Raw genomic sequence first — 18024 nt, forward strand, 5'->3', positions numbered from 1 at the left:
CCATGACATAATCTACATATATCCTCTTGTAGGAATGGCCGCATATTGAACTTCCACACATGGAGATCAAGAAAAGTATTTCTCCCGCGTGCGTTGTCCATTGAGCTACCATCGTTCCATACTCAAATGCATTTTTTTAATAAAAAAAATGACGTCCTATCAAATCAAGAGACAATCATATAATTTGTATACGGAATGTAACTACAAAATCCGTCCAGACCGAAGTGGGAGCATGAACATTGTTTACTTATTATAGATTGTAAACAAAACGACAGGGAGTGGCGCCACCTTGTGGCAAAAGTTATACAACTCCCAGAGTGATATTATTGTTTTAAATAAAAAGAGATGTATTTTACTCACAGAGAGAGCCCTGTACAAATTCGTATGAGACTGCACCCTTTTTTAAACGACAAGTTACAGACTCTCATACAAACTTGTGAATTATATGTATTTTTTTAGTTTACCCTATTTTTAAAATTTTAACAATCATTGACCAGATTTCCAGAACGAATCACAACACTAGTAATTACCTCCAAGGTAGTCATTTATGTGGATAGTATACTGGTATTTTTTTTACTTTGATCTTCAAAATACAAGTCCAAGGATCCGGATATTTTCCGGACTCATCCCTAGTCATAATCGTTAATGATATGCTACTATTTTTGTGAAATATCATTTAAAGTCATTATGTTTTATAATTTATTTCTTTATGAGGTGTTGATGAATAAGGAAATAACGTTCCAATTCCCCTATTTTTTCTCCGTCTCTCTCCCTTCACTTCATCTCTTTCTAACACATCATAAAATATCCTTCAAAATCAACCTCATAAAGTATCATTGTAACGACTTTTATAAGATTTTATATAATACATAACATCACTAGGGTTGTCTTCAAATAGAAACTCGCCCTGTCTAAAGCTCACAACTTCCTCAAAATGACAATAGTGTTGTTACAATACCAATATTTTCGAACCAGTACTAAGAATGATGTTCGTATTCAGTGTTGGAGACAGGGGGAACTTTTTCCCTGGGCCATCAATGCTCTAAATGGGAGCTCTTGAGCAAGGAAAAACACACACCCACAAAAGAAAATACCCTTCACACCTAGAAAGATACCAGTGTTCCAAAAGAATTCAAATGTGAACAACGTTTGATGTATTCATTAGAACTAAGCTGTACTTTAAACATAGATGTCTTAATGTTTAAACAAACATATAATTGATTACTAAATCATTTTGACTGGAAATACAAAAGATATAACAATTTAAAGTTGACATTTTTTTTTACACGTGTCAAAATGATATCATTCAGTAGCCAAAAAAAAAAGTTATAACTAACGTTTAATGAATCATTATGAAATAATGATTATTATATTTTTGTTTTAAAAACTAGGAGAGTAATCAATATTAAATTTTATGGGACACTAGGATCCCCTAGGTAGGAAAGGGCTTAGGTATCTTGTCCATTTAAAAGATGTTACTAAAAAATATTCAACAAATGAAATAACATAGTTAGTTACTACTTCATTTCAGTTGTTATGGTTACAATACAAGACTGATAAGGGCCGGATCTAGGACTGACAAAATTTTATTCAGGACCTGACTGGAGTTTTTTTAGTTTTTTCAGAGCGATCCAACACTTTTGAGTATCAAGACAAGGCCAGTCCGCACATCTTTGATGACGAACCAGAAGATCTAGGAGCTAGGATGGAATGTTTTTATCGATCAACACGAACTTTAGTCCGGACCTTGCAGCAAGTAACCTGCTTAGGGTTAACGCGCTTGAAGGTACAAAATTTGACATCAATATAGGGCTGTGAAAATTGTTTTTTTCTTTGCCAATAGGGGCAAAGGCTTCTACATGAAGGCATTATCAATTTGGATTCTCGTTGGCAACAAGTTATCCAAGAGAACGGGGCATATGTAGGCTAGACTTAAGATAAAACATTGAAATAAGTCGAAAAAAATGAAATTACTTGTTACCCAATCTAATATTTAAAAAATTAAAATCCTTCAATACCTTCCAGCTTTGGTAACAATCATCTCCGTTCCAAGTTCATTGAACTCATCCCAAAGAGACTTCATTTCTAATTGAGCAACAACGGACACCAGTTTGGGATGAAGGACTTTTTTATTCAATGTTTCATTATTATTGGAAGACGTTGAAGAAGTGGACGTTGTTCCACTCCGTTGCCCTTTTCGTACTTTGGTAGACTCTTTGTCCTCACTGGAGGAAGAGCCACTCCCTTCCGATCCGGGGGATAATTGACAATTCGGACTGGAATTGGGTGCATCGTGAACTGTATGCTGTTGCTGTTGTCCATTGCTACTATTTGGGGATGGGAGACAACCTAAAAGAAAAGAAAGATGGCAGGTTAGGCATGATTTAACGAAGAAACAAAGGAGAGTTCATTATTTTGTGTCGTATACGAAGTAGAAAGAACACACACGCGCAAAAGTGACAGTTTCAATTAGCAGATTTTTATTTAACATAAATTTTAAACAAAAAATGTACAACATTTTTTTTCCTTCTCTTTCAAGTCAAGGGGTCAGTTCACTATGCACAGGGTGCGGTTCATAAAGTGACAACAAAATGACATTAATCTCTGACACACTTTAATTAACTAGTTACTCATAATTATAGAAAATTTTATAAATATATATTTCAAATAACTACACTAATAATTACATTTTGGCCGTCTACACATTTGTCTAAATATTATTTCTTTTGGATCAATTAAGGCCGGCGATTCCCATTAAATGGAGGCTTTGAAAGCTTCAACATTTGGATGACTTGTTGCACAATCTCTGCTCTGGACAAAGCTCTAAAATAATAATCCAGACGGTTTAATTCTGAAGATCATGGAAGCCAGGATAATCTGTTGTTTATATTCCAAAAACATCCAAACAATATTCTTCGGTATCTATCTCCATCTGTTTTTATTTCTTCCTTTAATTTGTCGATAAGGTTGTACGGATTAAGTATAAATAAATATTATAGTATTACAATACTTCCGTCTGACCTAAGAATCTTCTTTCAAGTCCATACACATAAGGTACACTTCCTTGTCTAGGAACGACCGAAGGGCGAACCTACGCACTATTTAGCTACGTCGTTCCATTTAATTATATTCATAATTGATGCATGAAGAATCTGTTTTTTCCAAAAACATCTAAGGATTATATTTTAGATTTTTATATAAGGAAATTCATATTTTTCGTCGGAATAGGTCTTCCGGATCAAAGAAACAAACATATCTCGGAGTACACCAATGTACACCACAGAATTGACCTCTGGACCGTTTACCGGAAAGAAATAAGGGGGCATCACCTTCCTACCGTTCCCAGCATGGCTACAATTTCCCTTAGGGAGCATGTTATACAAAACTTCCCACTTTCCAGGCCCAAATTCTCATTGGATCCGAAAAATTGGGGTTAACGACGACTAGTGTTGTGTTAGGCCTTATTTATTTGGTCCAGTCCATTCTTAGGACCGGTCCTTCAGACTGTCAGTACTAGAACTGATTGATAAAAAGAAGAAATAAAGTTAATTGACGTCATCAAGGACAGAACATTACAAGTTTATAAGACTGATATCCAGAACTGAACTGTACGTTACTGCGGTCTTCAGTCCTAAATAAAGATTAACACAACACTACGGAGGACCACTTTCATCGTCGTAAAATGAAACTGTATGTGTACGGAGTAAATAAAGGACTCTTTGATTGTGTTGCTTCGGTATCAAACGTGTAATCGCCACTATAAAAGACTCTTCGATTTGGGGCAATTGTTTTGTTTGACCAATAGATAATCAATAATTAAGGATATAAATTTGCTGTCATTTTATGAACCGCACCCAGTATATGTCTAACGCATTAAACAACTAAAACTTTTAATTCTTATAACAGGAGCATAACTCCCTAGAAAAGCTACTATTATTTATGAGATATCTCAAGAGAAAAGATGTTGGGTTAGTGAGAAAATAAGGGTAGGGAAGTTATTTTCATTGCCCAAATATTGGAGTGACAAAAATATTTAAATTAATTCAAATAATAGGAATATAATTAATGAAAATTCAAATTGTTCTTGAGAATAAAGATATTATGAAAGTATAGAAACACTATTGTAGGGGAGACCGTGGTCATTTGATAACCACTTTTTGGTAGTGGCTCCCCTACTTGGAGTTGGATTGAGCCCAAAAGATATCAATATCTCAACGTTACCTCAGGAACCCAAAAATTTACATCGTATTTTGTTGTCACCTCTCAATATTTCAGCTTCTTTTTCTCTAACAAGTGTTCTAAAAATTGATTGGTTGAATTCAAATGATCCGCTGTTAAGCTCTGAATAATTTTCAACAATTGGTTGACCCAGCACAAAAACATACAAACTGGCAAAAAAATACCAAACAGAGGTTAATACCTTTTGTAGGTAATCATTGATGGAAATTATACTTCTTCATATTTTTTTCCCCCCAAAAATAAATATGTTCTTATATTTAAAAAGTGAAAATAAGCTCAGGGCCATGTACGATGAATTTATTCAGTGCAAAACACTGCTACGTAATTTTAACATACAGTGAGTGGAAACTTATCAGTTTCAAAAGCTATACTGTCTTGCATGTGTAGAGATGAATTGCTCAACAAGAAAGCTCCAATTTCCCAGATTTTAAAATGACATAAATTGTGACTATTGATTACGGACACTTAGCTATGATAAGAAATAAGTTTGAATCTACTAGCTTCAATATTAGAGAGGATATAGTACCCAAAATATTAAAAGTTAAATATCTTAGTTCTAGCTTTTGTCCAAAATGAAGGATTTATACTAGAGTTAACATTTTTGAGTATCTCAATTCGTCCCATAAATTAAGAAACAACGCTTATAATTGTGGTTTTTTTATGTTTGAGAGCAAAGGTAGATTCAACTGTGCCCATTTTCCTTCAATTTGTGTTTTGTGGGTCCTTAGTTATTTGGTCTAGTCCAGTCCAGTTTTAGGACTGGTTTTATCGGTCATTGGGACCGTGGGTCCTTCAGACTAGTGTTGTGTTGGTCCCTATATATTCGATCCTGTGCAGTCTAGTCTTAGAAAAAGTCCTATTAGTCCTTGGGAATTATCATTAAGACTCTCAGTTCCTGGGATTCATTAAAAAAAGAAGAAAATGAAGTGAGTGACGTCATCAATGCCCGAGCTTTATAAGTTTTTAGGACAGATATGCAGGAGTGAACTGGACGAGACGGCAGTTTTTAGTACGAAATAAGGACCAAGGAAACACTACTTATTAATGTTGTGTAAGTCTTTATTTATTCGGTTTGGTTCTAAAATGTATTCAGTCTTCAGACCTAAATAATGATCCAACCAACACTACTTTGGACTGTGAGTCCTAGAACTAATTAAAACAAGAATAAATAAAGTTCAGTAACATACTCATTTGCATGACTAAATTGGACTGGACCCAGACTGAAATGTCTCCTATCCAAAAACAGGACCGACACAAGACTCCTCCCACATATGTCATGTATGTCACCATGGCTTTTCATACATTTCACACGATTAAATGGCCCATCTGTAACAGCATCTTTTCTCTTCATTACCCCCTTCATCCCAGTTATACTCTCAAAGAATATAATGGAGAACACACAAGGAAAAACATAAATTGGGGAGTAAGACATTATTCTTCTTACAAGACACATAGATGTATGTATATATGTAAATATATACATCCTTTAATAATAACATCAAATTTGATAAATCGACTACAAGTCAAACATCACGTGAAAATACGGATGAACTTATTATAAAAGGTGCAATTCCCATTAATTTTTTACAAACTACAAGTGACAGAAATAATGGATGAGGCTCAATCAGGGAGATTCATGGAGGTAAATTATGTGTGGCAGGGGTAGAACTCCAGTCCGGATTTGAGTCATTAGTTCTTGGACGACTCGGAGCTGTTGTGTCATCAGACGACTATTAATACATATGTTGTTTTTTAACATAAAAACAAATTAAAGAAATAGAAAATCAAGAAAAGGAGAAAATCCTAATTAATTTTTTTACTTGATACAGCCCAATATTCCATGGACTTATTTGAGTCAATAATAGGTTTATATGGCTGAAAATTGTTAACTTAAGGGACTCTTGTACCGTAGCAAATAGGATGCTACAAGTTAAAAGTTGTATAAAGATATATTGATAAAGGAGTGAGAAACTACAAGTCATTGAGCAGCACATTAAACTATTAAAAATATTCTGTATCAGGTATTTTGACTGATAAACTGTAATATTAAAAGGACAATTTTAGATTCATAGCGCCATATTTGAGTCAGTTCAAGAGGCCTACAAAAGACCAAATTCGAATAAAAAAATCCATTAAAATGGCTTGAGAAGTTTCAACCTTTTGCCTGAGTCAATTTTTAGATAAATCCTAGCAGGAAAGGATATATCAGGGAGGTCATAAAATAATAACACAAAGCGAAGTTAATACGAGGCTTACATTGCCAGAGATGAAAAAAATATGATAATAAGTTATTTTTGTAGTTGTAAAACTGTTGTCATTAATTATTCTTTATAAACTATTTTGCCTAAGGACATTTTACCTTGAACCATATCTACTTAGAACATTTTGCCTCAAGGATATTTCGGCTTAATATATAAATAAATGAGTTATATACGTTGTTATTGTTTATTGTTGGTTGAAAACAAAATATTCCATATTTATTCGTATAAAATGCATTCAATGTTAGTTTTCTGATAGAATAATAATGGAATCTGGTCTCATACTATACTTGTTGGTCAATCCTTGAGTCTTTTCTAATATGAATAATCCATCATGGCTAATGATAATTTATTGATTACGGAGAAGTGATTACCACTTCTCCTATTCGAACCGTTTCTTATTATACGAACTTTATTACATATTTTGTCTCTGGTTCAAATTAATTACATAGTGAGATTTTGTTGGTCTATATATTGGCCTTTTGACAGAGGACTCCATCATTTTTCCAACAAACAACAACCATTTAATGCATTATTGATTAAAAAATTCCAAGAAACATCAATTTGAACTAAAAATGACCTATAAATATCATTTACTTATATATAAAGACTAAATATTATTGAGGCAAAATGGCTGTAAGGCTAAATTTCCTATGGCAAAATTACCTAGCGGCGTCTATCCATAGCTAGATAAAATGAAGTTCTGTGTGTATTTCTTTCATCCCATATCTGATTGCAGCTGATCTAATGAAACGCCCTGACAGCTAAGGTGGTCATCTCCCAAACATTTTTCATATTGTTCAAATTCCGGTGGTTTTTTTTTAGCATACCGGAAGATCATATAATTTACATCTATGCACACTACACATCATACATAGGTGCTGAGTAGGAGAGGGGGTGGAAGGTCAGATATACTTCTACATATACACAGACATTGATACATTTATACAAATAATAGTGTTGAGAACTCGATCCAAGACCCCTGTTTTCTCCAGGTTAATATTCCCGTTCAAACCGTCCTCCCAGACTCTAGACACAAATTTCCTCATTTTCAAATAGTATACAGATTGTTTTTGGACTCAAAATGTTTTTCGATCTTGATCGATGAGTCAATTTCTTCCCTTATCCTGATGTATTACAAATATGATTTATGTAACGCATTTAAATTCATATGACGTTATTGTTTGTGAATGGTCACAATTTTGAGGCACAACTGACGTCATGTACAATTCATCTAAAAAATAAATCTACTTCCAACTTTAAATAAGACCCTTCCAGAAATGACTTCTTCAAAGGACCGAATTAATTTGCTCCAATAATAAAACATAGCGTTCTCAGACCGGTTTAGGATTTTCAAACCAAGACCCAACACTAATATATCAATGAGTCCAGATATTTATTTTTCTTCTTCGAATGTTTACTTTACATCATTGTTTATAACAAAACATATTTCAAAGAGAAACTTCACACCACAGATACTCTCTCACTCTTTATACTTCTCCCCCTGGTGTAGAAAAGCAACAACAAACAAGCATATTATAGTATATATCGTGAATAAAGACACATCTTGAAGGACAAATTGGATGCAGTAATTAATTATAAAATATAATGTATCAAATCAAATAGAAAATATGGGGGATGTCAAAATAGAAAAAGTAAGCAAGGATGAACCCATTAATAGCCATAATTTTTGAATAATTCATTAAAACTTGTCAAATTAAATTTTATCTACGAAGCCAGTGGTTCCCAACCTTTTCATCAATCCACAGTTTAGGGACCTAAATACCCAAGTTTTATAACAATGAAAATCCTTTTTTTCATTCCCTCAGTTTGTGAAACATCTTAATTTTGACGTAGTCAATAAATTTGATTTAAACATTCACCCAAATATTAAGCAACTTTTATTTCTTGATACACAGTTGAAATGGACTCAAAATTACGCTAATTATTCTGAGGAACATGAGATGTAGGGATCCATAAGATATACTTTGTGATTATTATAATTTCATTTTCGATTAATACTTCTATAAAATATAAATTTAATTAAAAGCCTGTGGTAATAAAAATGTACTCCTTAACTTTGATGAAATTGAATGTTATATATGGAATAACAGCTGATATTACATTTGTAGCGATAGTTATGCCTTAAATTCAAAGAAGCAAGGATAATGTAGTAGTTTGTATTGTGAGTGATAACAGTCTATAGGGGGCATTGAATAGTGATGGGATGTTTAATCAGAATCGGAGAATTGGATGTTTTTTCTGGAATCAAAATAGTGTTAAATTGGCAATTCCAATTCTTATTTATTGCTGGTATTTAACTATTTATTACTTTGTTAAGTTATGAAAAAAAAAAAAAAAATCAGGATTTTTTCCTTCTTTTCAAGAAAATTTAATATGTGAAATTTAAATTAAATTTTTAAATTATTTTCCATAAATAAAATTTTCTGTGAATAACTATGTATTTTTGAAATTTTTCTCAAAAAAAAAAAATAATATTTGTAGTTTTTTTTTCATGTTTTTTAATGTATTATAAATTTCATTATTCAAACTTTCCGCCAAAAAGTCTATTTTTTTTTGTAAATAGCTGGGGATTTTTGAAATTTTTTGAGAATAGCCATGGGTTTAAAAAAAAAGTTCCAAAAAATATAACTTTTAGTGAATAGCTATGGATTTTTGGAAAAATTTAAATATCCAATTGTATATTACAATATTATTTTCCAAGAAATTTAATATTTAAAATAAAATTTTTCACAAAAATTTCAAAAAAAAAAATTATTTTTGGATTTTTTTTTTATCAAAAAAAATCCATAAGCCCCGTCCCAATATAATTCTGTGGACGCCCCAGATAGCAAAATTGTATTTTTTAGTTATTTTTTAAAATAGTTTAGTATCTGAATCGGCATCAGGAATTTTTACTAGAATTGCATCGGAATTGGCATCGGATTTTTTTAAACCTTCCCATCACCAGCATTGATGTCCAAAAATAGGAACCCCACGCAAAATGGCGTCTCCTTCAATGATCACATCAGTCAAAACCCTCTACATTGGATTTCTAAATATTTTTTTATAAATATATTATTCCAGATTGTTTTAATATTGACACCCCACAAATATAGGCAAAATGTAAATTATAAAGGGGGAGGGGGTATAAAGGGGGGACAACAACAAAAATAATAAATAATCAGGCAAGACCCTGCTGCTTTCGTGTTAGAATTGCACTTTTCTAAGTGTATCTTCTTCCTCGTATTTTATACGAGAAAGGGGTAAGTGATGTGTATTTATGAGTCTTTCTTGGGCCACCCAAGAAGGAACAACACTTCTTTCTTTCCTTTTTGTCCCCTAAAATATTCTAAATATTTCTTAACCCCTCATTGATTAAGGTAGAGAGATGAGTCTTTCTCTTCCATCACAAGAGATGGTAAAATCGTTTACAAACTCAAAAACCCTAGCTAAAAAAAAATGGAAGGGGAAGCGAAAAAAAGATGAAGAACAAAATGTCTGCAGATCAAATATATCACAGAATTTTGTACTTATTATTTCTATCAAACTTGGGAGAAAAATAATTTAATTAATAAATGACTATTTTTGCATTCTGTGGATCAGTGGTTCCCAAACTTTTTTGAGTTAGACCCTCAATATACGTAGTTAGATAATGTGATGCCCCTACACCTCTCACTGAAATATGAATTTCATGCATTTTATGAAGATAAATCACCTGGTTTTTGGAATTCTTACGAAAAAATTTCAGAAATTTGAATTTTTCCTCTCCTGCAAAATTTGAGCCAAATCAAGCTTAATAGAAATACAAGGCTAGACCATTATGTCATCGGGCTTGCTAGAATTTTCAATTTGATGTATCGTACCGACTGCTGATCTAGAAAGACAGACTTTGACAAAACACGCAACCACTCATACACGTCAATATTTAAAAGCATGGTGGAAGTCAAACATTAGTCGTTTATACGCGTTATAAGCTTACATTTGTATTAACTTTGAGACGAATGACTTTTTTTTAGAGAATAAATCCTCAAAAAAAATTTTACCTCTATTTTGCCGTAAAAATGTTTCATCCTGACAAAAAAAAAGTTATGTCATAATACAATTTTTTTTTTTTTCAATTATGTTGCGACCTTTCTGTTGTTTCCCAAGACCCCCACTTTGGAAACCACTGCTGTAGATCAGTGGTTCCAAACCTTTCAAATATAGAGACCCATTTTAGAGTAAATAATCAGAAAACGACCCCACTTTTTAAAATATCTAATGTCTATATATATGCTTACAGTCATTAATTTTGTGGAAGAAACTGCTAAAATATTTCGATTATCAATTAATTATAGATTATTTATTCGTGAAGCGACAATACTTTCCGTAAATGTTTCATCGGAGATGAAAATCACGCACTCACCATGATGTTTGAGGTAATTAATAAGAATCCTACAACGGTTCATACGGAATTCTTGATACTTTTTATTAAAGAATGTTCTCCTAAGAAAACCTTTTTGACTTCCTACCAGGCGCTTTGGCCACCATTGACACGGTATTTTTATTGTGTATTACAAAAAACCCAGCCACTAAGTGAAATACAAAATAAAACAGATGCTGTCAAATTTGGCCAATCTAGTCCAAAATGGATTATTTTGACAATACTGATAGGAAAATCAACAGCGGTGGCGCGACCAAAATAAAACATAAGCCAAGCATGTTCAATACTGGGCCAAACGTTGTGTTAAGAGACTAAGTTACATTTAATTTCACAGTATGAATTGATAAAAGTGTCTAAATATGTTTTTTACCGTCTTTTGTATAATACACACATTCGGGATTAAAATCAATTAACGCCCACTGACATTGGTTTGAAGACCCCATTTGGGGTCAAGGCCCACCACAGGTTGAGAAACAATACTGATTAACTGATAAATGCATCTACTGAAAGCTGTACCATAAAGATTAAAGAAAAAATAGGTTGCTTTTTTCCCCCGACTTTTTTTTTTTTTTTTTTTTGGAAGAAAAATGTCTAATTCGACGGCTCATTAGTACTTGATTTCTCCCTTTCGATCTATCCGTACTACATATACTCCTATGTAAAAGTATCAAATTTCAACAATTACTGTATCATTTTTTCCCCAGTATTTTTTTTTTTTTAAGGTTTGGTTGTACGATCAAATAAGGGTAACGACGTAATGAACCATTTTTATTACTTATAATCTATATAAATAAAGCAAAATGTGTCTGAATGCATATATATGAAAACAAGTCACCGTGGTGCACTTTATATAGTTCTCCACGACGTATATCATATACATAATTTGTGTATAAGAAATTATAAAATGTGTATTTATGAAATATTCCAAAGACAACTGTTTCCATTTTTTTTTGTTATTGATCTCCAATGAATAGCAAAATTTATGAGCTTTTACAGTACATGTTAAAATTTGAATTAAATATGAACCCTGATATGTTAAAATGAAATTTGTTTGTTTCTAGTAGTGAGCAGTCTAAAGTCTAAAGTATTCATCAAAACATATTAAAATAATTCTCTAACTATTATTATTTATTCCTTGAGGACATAACAACTGTAAACTGAAATTTAATCATTTTCAAATCGTGAAGGAACTTCTTTAGGCTCAATTAGTGTTGTATCAGTACTTATGTAGGACCGAGGACCCTGGTCCAGTCCAACTTGTCGGTCCTAAAAGAAGATAAGATCTATCCATCATGACGTAGTTGAGTGTGTATTTTATTTTTTAAATGTTCATAAAATCAATTATATAACTAAATTTAAATAAAATATATGATGGCTAAATCATATATAGTGTTGAAACTCGGTCCGAGACCGATTTTTTCCATTTTGATATTTAGTTATTATTTCTAGATAAATATACACCAAAATTTCGGTCGTGACTACTGTCACAAACTGTGTAATTTGACATTATTAAAACACAAAAAATAAAAGGACTTTTAAAATCTGCACCCCTGAATCGGGACCAACCTAGGGGAAATTTACAAAGAAATCGATCCAGACCGAACTAGAACCGAATTAGTACGTTCTTACAAAATTTATTACATACTAGGATTTACAAACAGAAAACCAACAATGTTCACAGCGTTATTTTAATTGTAATATATCTCAAAACCTTTCCTCAAAAAAAAACAAAAAAACAGAGAATAGACCCAAAAATCAGTTGATAGCGTGTTTCAACAACTAAAAAAGAGGTCATTACACCTATTCAACAAATCAATGCTCAGAAAACTTATTTGGGGAAGTCAAATGATAGCTGAAAACAGAATATATTGCTAATTTGGTTGTTAGTAAATAACAGCTCGCTTTTTGAAATAAACAAAGATACTCTAATGTATTTTCTTTGTTAGCTATTTTTTTCATTTTCAAACAAGTTGACTCTTGTATGATAAAAAAAGAAGATGACTCTGTGTCTTGTGAACTCAAAAAGGAATTACATAAGATTTAGAACTTTATAATAACATTTATCAATCAAGGGGTTTCGTTTAGAATTCGTGTCATTTTATACTCTGTGGTTTGTAAGATTATCTATTCAATTGATATTTTTATTAAGAACTCAGGGGCGTCCGCAGGATTATATATATATATTATTATTTTTTTTTTTTTTTTGGGGGGTTGCATTTTTGGGACAAAAAAAACAAAAATAAAACTTTTTGGAAAAAAAAATTGAAGAATCCAGTTAATTACAAAATGATACATTTTTTGGAAAAAAATGTAAAAAAATTAAACTTTTTGGAAAAAAATGTAAAAAATTAAACTTTTTGGGAAAAAAATTGAAAAATCCTGTTAATCTCATAATAATATATGTTTTGGAAAAAAATATAAAAAATTAAACTTTTTGGAAAAAATGTAAAAATGTAACTTTTTGGAAAAAAAATTGAAAAATCCTGTTAATCATAAAATAATACATTTTTTGGAAAAAAATTTAATAAATGTAACTTTTTGGAAAAAAAATTGAAAAATCCTGTTAATCACAAAATAATACATTTTTTGGAAAAAAATGTAAAAAATTAAACTTTTTGGAAAAAAATGTAAAAAATTTAACTTTTTGGAAAAAATGAAAAAAATTAAACTTTTTGGAAAAAATTTCAAATATTAAATTGTTGGAGAAAAATTTAATTAGTACCATTTTTTCCCCCAAATAATGTAGTTTTTTTGCAAATAGCTATGGATGTTTGAAAAAAAAATAATTTATTGTTAATCCCTACGGATTTTTCAATTTTTTTGTATTCGAATAGCTATTGACAGAAGATTCAACTTTTTGTTAAAATATTCCAAAAATCCAGTTATTCATAGAAAAAAACAAAAATTTAGAAAAAAATTTTTTTTTGAAAAGAAAACGTCAAATATTAAATTTTTTACCCTGCTGTATATTAAAATTTTTTTTTAAAGTAATAAGCAAAAATTCTTTAATTGGGGAGTGGGCTTCAATCCCTCCAGCCCACCCCTGCAGACGCCCGTGGAAGTATTCTTTAAATAACAGCTGCCTGGCCATATGTGCTTTTTTTTTTCAAAACTTTCCTTTCCCCTTAGACCTCGAGGTTGAGAGTGGATAAAAAGTGCTATTCATGATGAGTATTCCAATTGTCTATGGTGTATTATTTACATATATGACGTCACTTACAGAATTTATAAACAAACAAAATGATCTCTTTTTTTTTAACAAACCAGTGACGTATTTAGTAGAAGAAGTCATTTTTAGGTCATTTGTATGATTTATGGATGTTTTTTTCCCTCCTTGAAACAGAAGCAAAGCATATTTATATATAAGTATAAACCCACAAAATGATTATGTGAGTGACGAAATAAACATTATAAATCTTCTTAATGGACTTGATTTATTTTTTTGTATTCTCAAACACATTTTTTTTCTTCTTGTTCTTCACATTTAGTCAATTCATAATTATTTTAAAGCCAGCTTTGGATATCATATAATATATGTATGTGGCCTTCCAGCACAAAAACAGGCTAGAAGTAATTTTCTTAAAATAGATTCTGAATTACATTTGTACTCATTGACAAATTATCGTATTTTCGTATTGCCTTGGGTTGTGTCGCAAATTGCATTTAATAAATACCAAAAGTTGATCATCACATTAAAAGAATGAAAAATGGATACATTTTATTTGAAAAGGACCATATTGGGTCCAATATAAGTATCATAAATCAAATACAAACTTCAAACTATAGCTGAAATTCTTGTGTACTTTAGCTTCTTCCACAAATTTGAATAATAAGGCTATAATTGACTCGAATAGGTCTATGAAATATTAACATGTTTATATATGTTTATTAGGTTACGAAAAAATTTTATTTTATATTTCCCGCCTTTTTTTAACTAAGTATATCGTTTCCATTATTGTTAATGTTGGATCATGCAATAAGACATTGTAAAGGTGTGGGTGAATACTTCAAACCCTTTTTTTACAGTATTGCACTTGTCCGGTTCAGTCGTGAATTATCGTGCAAAAGTATTAAGGTTTCAAAAGAAGAAATTCCCCATATTTTACATATTTACTACCTGACAAGGAAAAACGTGTCGAAAGCAACCAAGAAAGATTGCAATGTATACGAGGCCGATATTCTTTCGCTTCGTGTTATACAACAGTGATTCGAGCAATTTTTTTCTGTTAAAGTGGAGGTGAATGATACTCCACACAATGGCAGGTCTGTTGTAGAAAATGTTGATAAAATCATGGACAATATCGAGATAGACCGGCATGATGGCAGGCGTAGCATCGCCCATGAGCTGAAAATTGATCGTAAAACCGTTTTGAACCATTTGAAAAAGGCTTGATACAAAAAGAACCCCAAATAAGAGAGAACCCGATTTTCATCAAGACAATGCCATAGTACACACATCTTTGATGACGCGCTAGAAGCTCTGGGAGCTTGGATAGGAAGTTCTTATGCATATATCCTAAAGTCCGGACCTAGCACCTCTTCCTCTATGGCCAGCGTGCTTAGGTTTAAAAATATGGGCTCAATAGAGGTCTGTAAAAATTGGATATCCGTGCTTTTTTGCCAATAGGGGCAAGGGCTTCTACGAAAAGGACAATATGAAGTTGGATTCGCGTTTGCAATAAGTTATTAAACAGAACAGGGCATACTCGGCTTAAATTGGATGATTGTAACACTTTTTATGAAGCATTGAAATGAATCGAAAAATACGAAATTACTTTTTCCCCAACCTAATTTGGACTTTCTTCTAATATTAATTTATGTTCCTGATTGTTTTTAGGTTGACAGACCACATATGTATGCTGATATATATTATGTATTTTCCACTCAAATTTATGTTAATATAAACAATTGCAAAATCAATTGCCACAAACTCATGACGTATTCAATTTGTTTTATTTTTATGTTTGTTATTGAGACGATTGCTCAGTCCTTGAACTTAACGATGATTGAAACTCGGTTTGAGATCTTTTTTTTTCCCGGTTCGGTCTCCTCGATTTCATATTTTTAGACCAATCCGGATTTTTATTTTGATCCAGACTCAAATTCAAGTTATGAACAGAAATTAGACGTACAAAAATGACGTCGGACCCGACGGAATCAAGACCGAATTAGTTAAAGCTATTTCGGTATCCAACAAGTCATGGATTTACAGACTGGATATTTTATAAACTTTTTGGTCAAAAGGTGAGTCTAAAAACTTTCAATGTAATAGTTTTAAAAATGAAGAGGTTCCGTGACTTAAAATGTATATTGTTGGCTGGAAATGAAAATTAAGTTTTAGAAGCACGAAATGAATAACGTGTTTATGTATAAATGTATCTCTTCATGGCATTTTCTATCTTCAAACAAGAAACATTTTGAACTTCTTTATTTTGAAGAGGATAATCGTCCAGGTTTCAAAAATATGACTTTATTTGCAAATTTGTTATTGTACACGATATTTTGGTCCGGACCGTAGTCTCAAATAGTGGGCCGATGTATTTTTAAGCAAATGTCCTATAGATGAGTGATTCTTAACTGGAAAAAGGGAGAATCCCCCTCCCGAGTGGGAAATTTGAAACATTCTAGGAGGGAATTAAAAGTATCGTATAGTACGCCATCTAGGTAAAAAATAAGATACTAATATATTTAACAAATAAATTATTTTGGGGAAAAATTAAATAATTTTGTTGTTAAAATATTTGGCTATTTTTGAAAGAAAGTCATTTAATTATTTGACTTTTATGAATAAAAAAGTTCATTAAATTTCTAAGCAAAAATCTGGGAGGGAATGCATGACTTTATTGAGATTCTGTTGATGGTTACTTCAGGTAATAAGTTCAAGAAACACTCTTCTAAAGTGAGAGTTTTACAACAACGAGCTAATAATAATTATAACATTATCAGATCGGTGAAAGAGTGACTATTTACAACATATTGTTACAAGTGAAAGGTTCCGTGAGTTATTTAGCTATTTTTAATTAATATAATACGTGATCATAAATGCCTCATTGTACAATTATATAAATATAAGAAGGTTTGTTTTTTTTTGATTAATTTTGATTGTAAAGGCAACTCTTTACTAATTGAGTATTACATGCACAAATATTTACCTTCCATGACTAAGTGAATTGATGATATGACCTCTGTCCCATAGGCTTATAAATTGTTATTATTAATAATTATGAGTACTCGTGACAAAATCACACTTCTGATATCCTGGGTGTGAAGAAAGAGTTAACACTTAAAATTTTATTATTTCGGCCAATAATTCTATGATATAAAAACGTTGAGCACTTAAAAACAAGAAAAAAGTATTGCACAAACACTAAACACTTGATAAGATATTTATCGAAATTTGACAAATTTTTTGTTTCATTATGTTGATGAAATTGGGAAAACTCTCTCAGGAGACTATAGCTCACTCTTCATTGACACGTTCGTTAAATCCTTTAAAGTGTGATAAAAAGCATGCTTTAATAATACTTATGTGAAGATATTTTTTTGTTATTTTTGTTTTTTCGCCGCATCGCGCGCGCGATGGGGGGAAAAATTATATATAATATAATTTTCCGCCGTTTCTCAGCTTTCAATCTTCACTCTACGTACAAATATATCGATATATATTTCCCGCTGACGATTGATTTCTTCAATTCCCAAGAATTCTTTTTATTCTTGCAATAAGTTGATGAAAATTATTATAGTTATGATTTTTAATAATAATATATGATTTTCAATGTCAACTAAGTGCAGTATTTTAGTCTCCAGCATTGTCAAAGGAAATATGTATTTCATAGTCCATCACTCAAACAAGTCCCTGACAATATAATTTAAATACAAAATGTGTTGCCGCTCTTGACCAATGAAAGCCTCTAAAGAGCCGGGGGAAATATCTATATAAGCCATTTTATGAGGAAAATGTATATATAGGGCTTTTCAAAAATGATGCTTATGAAACGAGTAGAGGTTGCGTGAGAAATATCCAAATGAAGTCCATATTATATTTGTGTAAAAAGTGTAGTTCTCAAGTGGTCTTTAAATTTAAAGTAGAAGGCTTAATAT

The 18024-nt window shown here is 31.6% G+C and overlaps 1 protein-coding gene across 1 annotated transcript in view; it reads right to left on the minus strand.

Annotated features, from left to right (window-relative positions):
* LOC121116099 (uncharacterized) overlaps positions 1 to 17421 on the minus strand; it is a 35946-nt gene extending 18525 nt beyond the window's left edge. Inside the window, 2 exon segments of the mRNA XM_071888001.1 lie at positions 2019 to 2349; positions 17076 to 17421. Of these exon segments, the coding sequence (XP_071744102.1) occupies positions 2019 to 2349; positions 17076 to 17082 (338 nt within the window). The 5' untranslated portion in view covers positions 17083 to 17421.
* Positions 17422 to 18024: the final 603 nt, after the last annotated feature.

Source organism: Lepeophtheirus salmonis, chromosome 4 (assembly GCF_016086655.4).
Source record: "Lepeophtheirus salmonis chromosome 4, UVic_Lsal_1.4, whole genome shotgun sequence".
Classification (NCBI taxonomy): Eukaryota; Metazoa; Arthropoda; class Copepoda; order Siphonostomatoida; family Caligidae; genus Lepeophtheirus; species Lepeophtheirus salmonis.